This window comes from Pseudophryne corroboree, chromosome 4, assembly GCF_028390025.1.
Source record: "Pseudophryne corroboree isolate aPseCor3 chromosome 4, aPseCor3.hap2, whole genome shotgun sequence".
Classification (NCBI taxonomy): Eukaryota; Metazoa; Chordata; class Amphibia; order Anura; family Myobatrachidae; genus Pseudophryne; species Pseudophryne corroboree.
In genome coordinates this window covers 870,594,139-870,608,312 of record NC_086447.1, presented here as the reverse complement: position 1 = coordinate 870,608,312, position 14,174 = coordinate 870,594,139, and the positions used below count along the sequence as shown (strand labels likewise).

General features: G+C 47.6%; 1 protein-coding gene across 1 annotated transcript in view; it reads left to right on the top strand.

Moving 5' to 3' along the window:
- LOC134910572 (zinc finger protein 318-like) overlaps window positions 1-14,174 on the top strand; it is a 170,129-nt gene that overhangs the window by 66,412 nt on the left and 89,543 nt on the right. The window contains exon 3 of the mRNA XM_063918764.1: window positions 11,432-11,612. Coding sequence (XP_063774834.1) covers window positions 11,432-11,612 — 181 coding nt within the window. The remainder of the gene's footprint in view (window positions 1-11,431; window positions 11,613-14,174) is intronic.

The window sequence follows — 14,174 nt, the reverse complement described above, 5'->3', positions numbered from 1 at the left end:
AGAGAACAGTTAGAGGTCGGAGTAGCACTATCTCAAATAGTTCTACGACAGCACGGATGGATTCTAAATATTCCAAAATCGCAGCTGATTCCGACGACACGTCTGTTGTTCCTAGGGATGATTCTGGACACAGTACAGAAAAAGGTGTTTCTCCCGGAAGAGAAAGCCAGGGAGTTATCCGACCTAGTCAGGAAACTCCTAAGACCAGGCCAGGTGTCAGTGCATCAGTGCACAAGGGTCCTGGGAAAGATGGTGGCTTCTTACGAAGCGATTCCATTCGGCAGATTCCACGCAAGAACTTTTCAGTTGGATCTGCTAGACAAATGGTCCGGATCGCATCTTCAAATGCATCAGCGGATAACCCTGTCTCCAAGGACAAGGGTGTCTCTCCTGTGGTGGTTACAGAGTGCTCATCTCCTAGAGGGCCGCAGATTCGGCATTCAGGATTGGGTCCTGGTGACCACGGATGCCAGCCTGAGAGGCTGGGGAGCAGTCACACAGGGAAAAAATTTCCAGGGCTTGTGGTCAAGCATGGAAACGTCACTTCACATAAATATCCTGGAACTAAGGGCCATTTACAATGCCCTAAGTCAGGCAAGGCCTCTGCTTCAGGGTCAGCCAGTATTGATCCAGTCGGACAACATCACGGCAGTCGCCCACGTAAACAGACAGGGCGGCACAAGAAGCAGGAGGGCAATGACGGAAGTGGCAAGGATTCTTCGCTGGGCGGAAAATCATGTGATAGCACTGTCAGCAGTGTTCATTCCGGGAGTGGACAACTGGGAAGCAGACTTCCTCAGCAGACACGATCTTCACCCGGGGGAGTGGGGACTTCACCCAGAAGTCTTCCACATGATTGTAAACCGTTGGGAAAAACCAAAGGTGGACATGATGGCGTCTCGCCTCAACAAAAAACTGGACAGATATATTGCTCCAGGTCATGGGACCCTCAGGCAATAGCTGTGGACGCTCTGGTAACACCGTGGGTGTACCGGTCAGTGTATGTGTTCCCTCCTCTTCCTCTCATACCAAAAGTACTGAGAATCATAAAAAGGAGTGGAGTAAAGACTATACTCGTGGCTCCGGATTGGCCAAGAAGGACTTGGTACCCGGAAATTCAAGAGATGCTCACGGAAGACCCGTGGCCTCTACCTCTAAGACAGGACCTGCTTCAGCAGGGACCATGTCTGTTCCAAGACTTACCGCGGCTGCGTTTGACGGCATGGCGGTTGAACGCCGGATCCTGAAGGAAAAAGGTATTCCGGATGAAGTCATCCCTACCCTGATCAAAGCCAGGAAGGATGTAACCGTACAACATTATCACCGTATTTGGCGTAAATATGTTGCGTGGTGCGAGGCCAGGAAGGCCCCTACGGAGGAATTTCAACTGGGTCGATTCCTGCATTTCCTGCAAACAGGACTGTCTATGGGCCTCAAATTAGGGTCCATTAAGGTTCAAATTTCGGCCCTGTCGATATTCTTCCAAAAAGAACTAGCTTCTGTTCCTGAAGTTCAGACGTTTGTCAAGGGAGTACTGCATATACAGCCTCCTTTTGTGCCTCCAGTGGCACCTTGGGATCTCAATGTAGTGTTGGGATTCCTAAAATCACATTGGTTTGAACCACTCACCACTGTGGACTTGAAATATCTCACATGGAAAGTGGTAATGCTGTTAGCCCTGGCTTCAGCCAGGCGTGTATCAGACCTGGCGGCTTTATCCTATAAAAGCCCTTACCTAATTTTTCATACGGACAGGGCAGAATTGAGGACTCGTCCTCAATTTCTCCCTAAGGTGGTTTCAGCATTTCACTTAAACCAACCTATTGTGGTGCCTGCGGCTACTAGGGACTTGGAGGATTCCAAGTTGCTGGACGTAGTCAGGGCCCTGAAAATATATGTTTCCAGGACGGCTGGAGTCAGAAAATCTGACTCGCTGTTTATCCTGTATGCACCCAACAAGCTGGGTGCTCCTGCTTCTAAGCAGACGATTGCTCGTTGGATTTGTAGTACAATTCAGCTTGCACATTCTGTGGCAGGCCTGCCACAGCCAAAATCTGTAAAAGCCCATTCCACACGGAAAGTGGGCTCATCTTGGGCGGCTGCCCGAGGGGTCTCGGCTTTACAACTTTGCCGAGCAGCTACTTGGTCAGGGGCAAACACGTTTGCTAAATTCTACAAATTTGATACCCTGGCTGAGGAGGACCTGGAGTTCTCTCATTCGGTGCTGCAGAGTCATCCGCTCTCTCCCGCCCGTTTGGGAGCTTTGGTATAATCCCCATGGTCCTTTCGGAGTCCCCAGCATCCACTAGGACGTTAGAGAAAATAAGAATTTACTTACCGATAATTCTATTTCTCATAGTCCGTAGTGGATGCTGGGCGCCCATCCCAAGTGCGGATTGTCTGCATTACTTGTACATAGTTATTGTTACAAAAATCGGGTTATTGTTGTTGTGAGCCATCTTTTCAGAGGCTCCTTCTGTTATCATGCTGTTAACTAGGTTCAGATCACTAGTTGTACGGTGTGATTGGTGTGGCTGGTATGAGTCTTACCCGGGATTCAAAATCCTTCCTTATTGTGTACGCTCGTCCGGGCACAGTATCCTAACTGAGGCTTGGAGGAGGGTCATAGGGGGAGGAGCCAGTGCACACCAGCTAGTCCTAAAGCTTTTACTTTGTGCCCAGTCTCCTGCGGAGCCGCTATTCCCCATGGTCCTTTCGGAGTCCCCAGCATCCACTACGGACTATGAGAAATAGAATTATCGGTAAGTAAATTCTTATTTTTTCCCCCATCAGATGAATTAAATGAGGTGTGTGAAGAAGCGTGGCTTTTCCCTGATAAAAAATTGGTAATTCCTAAGAAGGTACTAATGGCGTTCCCTTTCCCGCCTGAGGATAGGTCACGTTGGGAAACACCCCCTAGGGTGGATAAAGCGCTCACACGTTTGTCAAAAAAGGTGGCACTACCGTCTCAGGATACGGCCGCCCTTAAGGAGCTTGCTGATAGAAAGCAGGAGGCAGTCCTGAAGTCTGTACACACACACACTCAGGCATTATACTTAGACTAGCTATTGCGTCAGCATGGATGTGCAGTGCTGCCGCTGCGTGGTCAGATAAACTGTCAGAAAATATTGACACACTAGACAGAGACACTATTCTCCTAACAATTGACCATATAAAAGATTCAGTCTTATATATGAGAGATGCACAGAGGGAAATTTGCCGGCTGGCATCTAAAGTAAATGCATTGTCCATCTCTGCTAGGAGAGGCTTATGGACTCGTCAGTGGACGGGAGAAGCGGATTCCAAGAGGCACATGGAAGTTTTGCCGTATAAAGGGGAGGAATTATTTGGGGATGGTCTCTCCGACCTAGTTTCCACAGCAACGTCTGGGAAGTCAGCATTTTTACCCCATGTCCCCTCGCAGCCTAAGAAGGCGCCATTTTATCAGGTTCAGTCCTTTCGGACCCAGAAAAACAAGCGTGGAAAAGGAGGCTCTTTTCTGTCTAGGGGCAGAGGTAGGGGAAAAAGGCTGCAACAGACAGCAGGTTCCCAGGAACAAAAGTCCTCCCCCGCTTCCTCTTCCAAGTCCGCCGCATGACGGTGGGGCTCCCCAGGTGGAGCCAGGGACGGTGGGGGCCCGCCTCAGAAATTTCAGCGATCAGTGGGCTCGCTCACAGGTGGATCCCTGGATCCTTCAAGTAGTATCACAGGGATACATGCTGGAATTCGAGACTGTTCCACCCCACCGGTTCCTAAAATCTGCCTTGCCGATTGCTCCCTCAGACAGGGAGGCGGTGCTAGCGGCAATTCACAAGCTGTATTTTCAGCAGGTGATAATCAAGGTACCCCTACTTCAACAAGGCCGGGGTTACTATTCCACACTATTTGTGGTGCCGAAACCGGACGGTTCGGTGAGACCCATTTTAAATTTGAAATCCTTGAACATGTACATAAAAAAATTCAAGTTCAAGATGGAATCGCTCAGTGCGGTTATTGCAAGCCTGGACGAGGGGGATTACATGGTTTCTCTGGACATCAAGGATGCTTACCTGCATGTCCCTATTTACCATCCTCACCAGGAGTACCTCAGATTTGTGGTACAAGATTGTCATTACCAATTCCAGACGCTGCCGTTTGGACTCTCCACGGCACCACGGATATTTACCAAGGTTATGGCGGAAATGATGATACTCCTTCGAAAAAAGGGAGTTTTAATTATCCCGTACTTGGACGATCTCCTAATAAAGGCACGGTCCAAGGAACAGTTGTTGGTGGGAGTGGCACTATCTCAGGAAGTGCTGCACCAGCACGGCTGGATTCTGAATATCCCAAAGTCACAGCTGATGCCGACGACACGTCTAATGTTCCTGGGGATGATTCTGGACACGGTCCAGAAAAAAGTGTTTCTCCCGGAGGAGAAAGCCAGGGAGTTGTCTTCTCTAGTCAGGGACCTCCTGAAACCGAAACAGGTATCGGTGCATCACTGTACGCGAGTCCTGGGAAAAATGGTAGCTTCTTACGAAGCAATTCCATTCGGCAGGTTCCATGCCAGAATTTTTCAATGGGACCTGTTAGACAAGTGGTCCGGATCGCATCTTCAGATGCATCGCTTGATAACCCTGTCTCCCAGAACCAGGGTGTCTCTTCTGTGGTGGCTGCAGAGTGCTCATCTCCTGGAGGGCCGCAGGTTTGGCATACAGGACTGGGTCCTGGTGACCACGGATGCCAGCCTTCGAGGCTGGGGAGCAGTCACCCGGGGAAGAAATTTCCAAGGACTATGGTCAAGTCAGGAGACTTCCCTTCACATAAATATTCTGGAACTAAGGGCCATCTACAATGCCCTCAGTCAAGCAAAATCCCTGCTTCTACACCAGCCGGTGCTGATCCAGTCAGACAACATCACGGCAGTCGCCCATGTGAATCGTCAGGGCGGCACAAGAAGCAGGATGGCAATGGCGGAAGCCACAAGGATTCTCCGATGGGCGGAAAATCATGTACCAGCACTGTCAGCAGTGTTCATTCCGGGAGTGGACAACTGGGAAGCAGACTTTCTCAGCAAACACGACCTCCACCCGGGAGAGTGGGGACTTCATCCAGAAGTCTTCTAAATGATTGTTCATCAGTGGGGTCGTCCGCAGGTGGACATGATGGCGTCCCGTCTAAACAAAAAGCTAGACAGGTATTGCGCCAGGTCAAAGGACCCTCAAGCAATAGCTGTAGACGCTCTGGTAACGCCGTGGGTGTACCAGTCAGTGTATGTGTTTCCTCCGCTGCCTCTCATACCAAAGGTATTGAGAATAATAAGAAGGCGAAGGGTAAACACATTTCTCGTGGTTCCGGATTGGCCAAGAAGAACATGGTACCCGGAACTTCAAGAGATGATCTCAGAGGACCCGTGGCCTCTACCACTAAGACAAGACCTGCTCCAGCAGGGGCCCTGTCTGTTCCAAGACTTACCGCGGCTGCGTTTGACGGCATGGCGGTTGAACGCCGAATCCTGAAGGAAAAGGGCATTCCGGAGGCAGTCATTCCTACGCTTATTAAAGCCAGGAAAGAAGTTACAGCAAATCATTATCACCGCATATGGCGGAAGTATGTTGCATGGTGTGAGGCCGAAAAGGCCCCAACAGAGGAATTTCAACTAGGTCGATTTCTGCATGTCCTGCAAGCAGGAGTGAATATGGGCCTAAAACTAGGCTCCATTAAGGTACAGATCTCTGCTCTGTCGATTTTCTTTCAAAAAGAACTAGCTTCAGTACCTGAAGTTCAGACATTTGTAAAAGGAGTGCTGCATATTCAGCCCCCGTTTGTGCCCCCGGTGGCACCTTGGGATCTCAATGTGGTGTTGAGTTTCTTAAAATCACATTGGTTTGAACCACTAAAAACCGTGGATCTGAAATATCTCACGTGGAAGGTGGTCATGTTATTGGCCTTGGCTTCTGCCAGGCGTGTATCAGAATTGGCGGCTTTGTCTTGTAAAAGCCCTTATCTGATTTTCCATATGGATAGGGCAGAATTGAGGACTCGTCCCCAGTTTCTTCCTAAGGTGGTGTCAGCGTTTCACCTGAACCAACCTATTGTGGTGCCTGCGGCTACTAGAGACTTGGAGGACTCCAAGTTGTTAGACGTGGTCAGGGCCCTGAAAATATATGTTTCCAGGATGGCTAGAGTCAGAAAATCTGACTCGCTGTTTATCCTATATGCACCCAACAAGTTGGGTGCTCCTGCTTCTAAGCAGACTATTGCTCGTTGGATTTCCAGTACAATTCAACTTGCGCATTCTGTGGCAGGCCTGCCACAGCCAAAATCTGTCAATGCCCATTCCACAAGGAAGGTGGGCTCATCTTGGGCGGCTGCCCGAGGGGTCTCGGCTTTACAACTTTGCCGAGCTGCTACTTGGTCAGGGGCAAACACGTTTGCAAAATTCTATAAATTTGATACCCTGGCTGAGGAGGACCTGGAGTTCTCTCATTCGGTGCTGCAGAGTAATCCGCACTCTCCCGCCCGTTTGGGAGCTTTGGTATAATCCCCATGGTCCTTACGGAGTTCCCAGCATCCACTAGGACGTCAGAGAAAATAAGAATTTACTCACCGGTAATTCTATTTCTCGTAGTCCGTAGTGGATGCTGGGCGCCCATCCCAAGTGCGGTTTATCTGCAATACTTGTACATAGTTATTGTTAACTAAATCGGGTTATTGTTGAGCCATCTGTTGAGAGGCTCAGTTGTTTCATACTGTTAACTGGGTATACTATCACGAGTTGTACGGTGTGATTGGTGTGACTGTTATGAGTCTTAACCGGGATTCAAAATCCTTCCTTATTGTGTACGCTCGTCCGGGCACAGTACCTAACTGAGGCTTGGAGGAGGGTCATAGTGGGAGGAGTCAGTGCACACCAGGTAGTCTAAGATCTTCTAGAGTGCCCAGCCTCCTTCGGAGCCCGCTATTCCCCATGGTCCTTACGGAGTTCCCAGCATCCACTACGGACTACGAGAAATAGAATTACCGGTGAGTAAATTCTTATTTTCTCCTAGCCTTGGCTTCGGCAAGGCGTTTTTCAGATTTGGGTGCCTTGTCATGCAAGCCACCGTATTTAGTGTTTCATGATGACAGAGCCGAACTTCGTACAAATCCCGCATTTCTACCGAAAGTGTCCTCTTTTCACATCAACCAACCAATTGTTGTTCCTGTGTTAACAGGAGATTCTGAAACCTTGGATGTAGTACGCACACTACGTGTTTATGATCCCGAACGTCTACAGTTTGTAAGACAGATACGTTGTTTGTGTTCTACGATGCTGCCAAGATGGGTTGGCCAGCTTCTAAGCAGACCTTATCCAGATGGCTAAAACTGACCATACGTCAGGCTTACCTTCATGCTAGGTTACAGCCACCTACATCAGTAACAGCTCATTCCACACGTTCTGTGGGAACGTCATGGGCAGCTGGTCGTGTAGCTTCTACGACACAGCTTTGCCGTGCGGCTGCATGGTCTTCAGTGCACACGTTTGTGCTTTTACAAGTTTGATACTTATGCGGCATCATCATCTAGCTTTGGCCGCCTAATGTTACAGGTGCCAAACAGCTCTCCCGCCCAGGGGGGAAACTTTGGTACGTCCCAAGAGTACTCCAGTGATCCCTAGTGGATGAAAAAGAAAATAGGATTTTGGTACTTACCAGGTAAATCCTTTTCTTTGAATCCATAGGGGGCACTGGACGCCCACCCAGAGCAGTTTTTCCTGGTTTGTGGTAAGTTCAGGGGATCTTATGGTAACACACTCTCACCGACTGGTTCAAATTATCAAGTTCTATCGGTTATGGTGTCAACTGTTAGTTGTCGGTAACGTTATATGTCAACTTTTATTGTTGTCCGGTTTGTTATATGTAATTCTCCATTGTCAACCTCTCTATAGCTCCTGTGCGGTTTAGTAAAAAAACACTGAGGTACTCTGGTATATGGAGGGGGGAAGTAGTTCCAAATGTAATTTATTCAGTGCCTTGTTTCCTGCGGAATCGTCCATATCCCAAGAATACTCCAGTGCCCCCTATGGATTCAAAGAAAAGAATCGGATCGGGATCGCAAGGTGACTGTCACCTTGCGATCTGCACTATATTTTCTTCCGATTCTGACTATATAGTCAGAATCGGAAGAAAATATCTTACCGTGTGTACACACCTTAACACATTTTTTAGCTGCGATCAACTCTGAATTAGACTTGGGCTTCCAGCAATAGTGTGAGGTTGGCCATTCAATTTAAACTTTGTACAAGGCGTGGCTTGACACACCATGGTGTAGGCAGCTTCCTGCCAGAGCTCCTGCTAATATCCTGATCTATCTCCTGTTTCCCTGGTGTTCTGTGGCTGAAAATTTCTGCAAGAGTGCAGTACCCCCCTCTGCTCCTGCAGTGTGAATTTGGGGATCCTATGTGCCAAGAGTCCTAACTTACTGGCTGGTGAAATCTGTGACTGGATCCTGAGACAGACTCTGCTCTCAGTGTAGCTGTTTCTCCTGCTGCAGCTCTGCCCTCACTCAGCTGCTGGGGCCAGTGTGCTCAGGCCTGGTGAGCTTGTATTATACACAGCACACATTCCACTGCTTGTCCCCTGAGCACATAGTATTACAGAGACAACACTCCCTGTGAATTTGGGACAGAGCTTTAACTATAACCATAGTGCAGGGAAGAGCACTGTATGCCTGGCTCCCTCTCACCTCTAGAACACATGTGCTGGACTCACACGCCTGCGTTCTTTGGATGAGCTGAGCTCCTGTGTGTATAACTCTGCTCCCTTTCTACCAGTGGATCTTCCTCTTGCTCCTACAGTATATTGCTTCTTCTCCCTGCAGCCATGTTTAATCCTGTTCATATTTCTGGACATTCGGTCTCAATCATCCTGAAGGCTATCGCGGAATCCGAACAAAGGGTTCTTAATATGTTTGGAGAAGAGACTGTTGCAGTAACTGGTTCTCCTGTGGGGTCCACCTGCCCGCCAGTGCTGCTACCCTCGGAACCTTTGGGGGAGCTTGTATCTGTGGGGCCTGCCGCTCCGCTACAGTCGATGCTTAATGCTGGAGGTTCCTCCGACGAACGCATTGTGAACAAAATGGGGGAGTTGCGGATTCTTCCTGCGCATATTCACCGTTATTTGCAGTGGGTGATGGCGCGTGGGATGTCGGTGACTGCCTCCGTCTCATCGTTGGTGACTGTATGGACCTCCATTGCAATTTTCTTTTGAGGGTCCGCAGTGTGACCTCCTTGATAATGGGGGAGAACGGTATTGTATCATTTCGCAGTTAATTGTGATGTTTGAAAGAGGGATGGTTCTCCATTCTACATTTACCATGGAACTGTGGCCTATCCTCTTATCTATCCGGCTAATGCTGTGCGGGATGGTTGATGGCTCCACTACCTTCCTGACTACTGCTCGTGTACCGCTAAATGACTTGATTCCAGAGTGGGCTTATCCTCCGGACTGATTTTCTTTCTTTCCAAGTCTGTATAATACCTGACTGGTTACCGGGTCCTTGGCTGTGTTCCATTTTATTGTTCATACTTTCTTAAATACTATGTTCTATTCTGTTTTTTGTATGTCTTACCATTGATATAATTTCGTTATTTGATGGTTCTAAGATATGTTTTATTTGACCATCGCTTATTTAAGGGTTACATATCCATATATACTGTTGTATCTGTAGGGTGCTACCAGCACTATTCCTTATATTTCCAGGTCGCTTATCATATCTCAATATTTGCATATTAATTTTTTATTTGTATTTCTCATATGAGGGAGATCTACTCTATTTACTGTTTGGCCATATTTCTTCTTTTTTTAATTTGCCCCAGTCACTTATTTTTTCATTTATCCTGGTATTAGGGAAGGGAGGGAGGGGGGTGTTAGACAGTTAGGTCACGTAGTTTAATGGGGGGTGGGGGGATTTGGGGATCCAGGTATACCTAGGTTGGGGATAGGCTATACAGGGTGGGGGGTTTTGAGGTGGTTTGTTTTGGGGTTTTTTTTTTTTTCTGTTTTGTAGGGATTTTTGTTTTATCTCTATGAGCAGCAGAGGTCTTAGGATTTTAATTATTTCTTATCTTTTTTTTCCTGTATACTCATGCAGGTGTTTTATCTATAGTTTGCAGTGCCAATACTTTTGTATTTTTCTACGCCTCATGGGTCAGTCTTTTTTTATTTTATCATTTTATCCTCAATGTGTGAGCTCACATGGCGCCTGTGGGCTCTTACTCTTTCTGCTTATTGCTATAATGTGGGGCGTATTGTATATTCTGTACTATTAGACGTGTACTGCAGTTGTATTCTGTGTCTCCTGTCTGACCGTACTTCTGCTTGCATCCTGCATACTTTACTATACCTGCCGGTATTGTTTGTTTTATATGTATACTTTATTTTTATTTTTATTTTTTTTCATATTATTCTTTTTGGGATGTTCAATTAAAACTTTCAATAAAAAATACGCAATAAAAAAAAAACAAAAAAACTTTGTACAAATCTGGCACGCAAATGTCTACCAGGGCTGTAGATTTGTATACCTTTTTATAATAATGGGCCTGACTTAGGTTTGTAAGCAAAGCAACAAAAAAAAAACAATTGGGCAGTACCATGTTGCACTACAGGTAGGGCCCTGCTTGTGAGAAATAGGGGAGGGACAGACTGCAGGAGCATGGAAGGCTGAGTAGGATGAAAGCTGAAAGGCTTTAATAAAGACGTTTGTTTTGAGAGCTGGTTTGAAGCTTTGAAGAGAAGTGTAAAGCCTAATTGGGGACAGCAGAGAGTTCCGAGCAGCACAAGCAAAGTCTTGGGAGTGGGAGACAGTACTCAGTTGGGATGACAGATGGTAGTTATTGGCTAAATGTGAAGTTAGTGGCCAGGAGTGTAAAGGAAGATGAGGTCAGAATTGTAGGACGAGAAAATTGAGTGAGGGCTTATACTGTGTGTGTGTGTGTGTGTGTGTGTGTGTGTGTGTGTGTGTGTGTGGAGATTACATTGGATTTTTAAGGGATAGGGGAGCCAGTGAAGGGTCTGGTGAAGAAGGGAGACAGAAGCTGTATGTTTGGGGGATAAGCTGAGCAGAAGCGTTGAGGACAGATTGGAGGAAGCTAAGGAGGCCAGATAAGATGAGATTGCAGTAGTTTGGAGAAGACCGGGGAGTGGTGGGGGGTCTTGGTTGCCTCTAAGGTAAAGGAGGTTCTGGAGATAGGTGGAAGCAACAAGACCGGGAGAGGGACTGATTATGTTTTTTGAAAGAGAGGTTGGAGTCGGTGAGAGGATGAGATGGTGAAGTTGTTGATGGTTCGTGAATTCGAGGGAGGAGAGAGAGGCAACATAATTCACTCAGTCATAAACATGTGAGGTTGTCTGGTACTGTTACTATGTAGTTGTTGTAGTTATTAGTCCTACTCTTTGTATTGTTTCAGATATGCATCTGACCATGACTCCATATCAAGTTCTAGTGACTGTCATCCCATCCCCGAGTGGCCCTGTTCCTCTACAGGACTCCAGGATAGAAGACCAGATGAACCACTACCCATGCCAAAAAAGTCAATTTTAAAGAAACGTACTGAACTGGAGGCTATGCACAATGACCAGTCTCCACGGGTAAGTCCTCAGCCCCATGCGTCTACCTCTATAACTCGGACCCAGTGCTCATGTTGTTAGTAATCTACTTATCTATGCATAACTTCCCGCAACAATTGGGATTCATTTCCTGACCTGATAGAGCTAATTCCAGGAACACGAGCCTCTCACCTCCTAGGTGCTTCCTCGCATGTGTCACTGGAGCTGGTTTAGACTACAGTAGAAACTGTGCATATTTTTTTTTTGTATAACATTAAGTTAGCAAATGTAGATTTCTTTTTTGGGTTTCACAGGGATCCATAGGCAGACAATGGATGGTGGTAAAGGGCTGACAGTTAAACTTTTAGGTATCCCAATATGCTCCAGTTCTTCCCCCTGTACCCTGCCTCCAGCTCAGGCTCTTCAGTTTTGCTTTGGTGTTGGCAGGAGCCAGACGCACCATTTAACAGTGGGGCTTCCCCAAGCTTTTATTTTGTGCTCTAATTTTATGTCCTTTTTTCTTCACAAGAGTAGCAGTGCTCGGTAGTCCTCTAGATGCCAGCGCTGCTGCTCCATCACCATTCACCGGCACTGACACTCGGGGCAGGTACTTCCGGTGGGGCAATGATGAGTACGGCTAGCACAGCTCCCGCGGAGAACCCCAGGACTGTAAGCCAGCTCTGCAAGTCAGCAGTCCTTTCTCTGGTTCCTGTAGACAGACCGGAGGGGCTGCCATCGACCCCGAATCATCTGGGACTCCACTAGACCACCAGGGCTTTTTTCTGGTGCAGGTCAGCATAACGGTGTGTGGTGCCAGCATAGGGGATGTCAGTCCTCTGCCTGCGACTATCCCCCAGCTTGGGTGCCATTCCACTGCGGTCTTCCTACCGCTGAACTACTCCCCCACCCTCCTCCTCCTCAGAGAGTCACGGCAGCCATTTTCAGTTGCAGCTACAGGTCTCCGGGAACACTGGGTCCAGTCTTCCTGTATACCTTTCCAAGGAGCCAGGTTATACAGCTCTTTATCCGGCAGGGTCCACAGGTTATCCACAGGCTAACAATGGAGCGACAGCGGATTGGCACCAAACGATCAAAAGCTTTCAGGCTTCACAGGATGCAATGGGCCCATCCATATATCCCCGCCCACTGGCTCAGGCAAATCAGTTTTTTGTTTGGTGCGGCAGGAGCAGGACCATGGTCAGAGGGCTGCTGTTCCTTTTAGCAGCCCTAAGCTTTATTATGTTATTTTTTAGTCTTACTAATTTTTTGAGTGATCTTTTCTAAACAGCGACTTATACGCTTAGAAATAGTTGCTCCAACACCTCTCCACCGGGCCACAACAACGTTTACCCACGAGTACAGTGGTGTTGCGGCGGGCATCTGTGTCGCATATGCAAGCAGGTCCAGCAGACGTTACCAGGCTGTGGCCGGGGCACGGAGAGAAGGTAATGCATTGATTCCGCTTAGAGATGGAATACGGACACAGCGGCACTGTATTGGGAGTAGACTACCAAACAGTAGCTGACGTGGCTGCCACCACGGGTGCTCCAGCGCTAGGCCTTAGGGATCAGAGGCTCCAGGAATAGTATGAGGCCGCGATCCCTAGGGTTGATGTCAGCAGGGGGAGTTAGATGCTCTCCTGGTCGCCCCTCCCCCCGGTTCATGACCAGCTTCTGCCGAGTCTCCGGCCATGAACTGTTTCCTCGCTTCCTTCCCAGACGCTACCACGAGTGGACTCGGTAGCAGCATAGGCCGCTGCATCTGTGTTAACTAAGCGCTACCGCGAGGAGACCCGGTCGCAGCATTGGGCTGTGTGACTGGTGCGTCTGTGTTCACTGAACGTCTGTGTTCACTACCTGTAAGCGAGGTGAGTCTCGCTGTATCCCACTCTAGTGAGTACAAGTTATACAGCACTAAATTTCTATCTACTTGTTCAGTATGAATAGTTAAGTTAGGTGCGCATATGAGTCTGTGTACATTTACTGTGGTTTTCTTCGCAATGCGTCTGAATATGTTAGATCTGTGTAAAACAGGATTCAGTAATATGTACTCCTACATACTTTAAAATGTGTTTGCAGTTGATAATGTGCTCATATGACTAATATATAACATGTGACTGACTGCTAGTGTGATTGCTGACTTTAATATGTTTGTCAGTTGTTTCTTCTGATCCTCAATGCCGGTGCATGGGTAGGGTCAGATTGATATCACTTTAGAAGGTTAAAGTGATTAGTCACAAATTGTGTAGTACACTGTGAAAGTGCTGATTATTTATCATGTCTAAGAGCGGCAAAAGTGACGAAGTTACACTAACAGTAACACCAACACTCCTATCATGTTTGTCTTGCAAAACTGTATTATCCTCTCAGGATCTGGTTCAGTATGGTTTATATGCAAATTGTTTTGCTTTTCAGCAAAATACAAGGCAGCTCCCCGTGCAACGTCGGGTACAGATGGATCCACCTTGGGCTATGTTTGCACATACCTTGTCCAGTATAGCTGAACGGCTAATTCCTACAGCCTCTTTACCAGGAATGGGGTACACTATTAACCCACACATGCAGCTCCCTACCTACGGTATATCATTTCCCCCAGCTGCTTCAA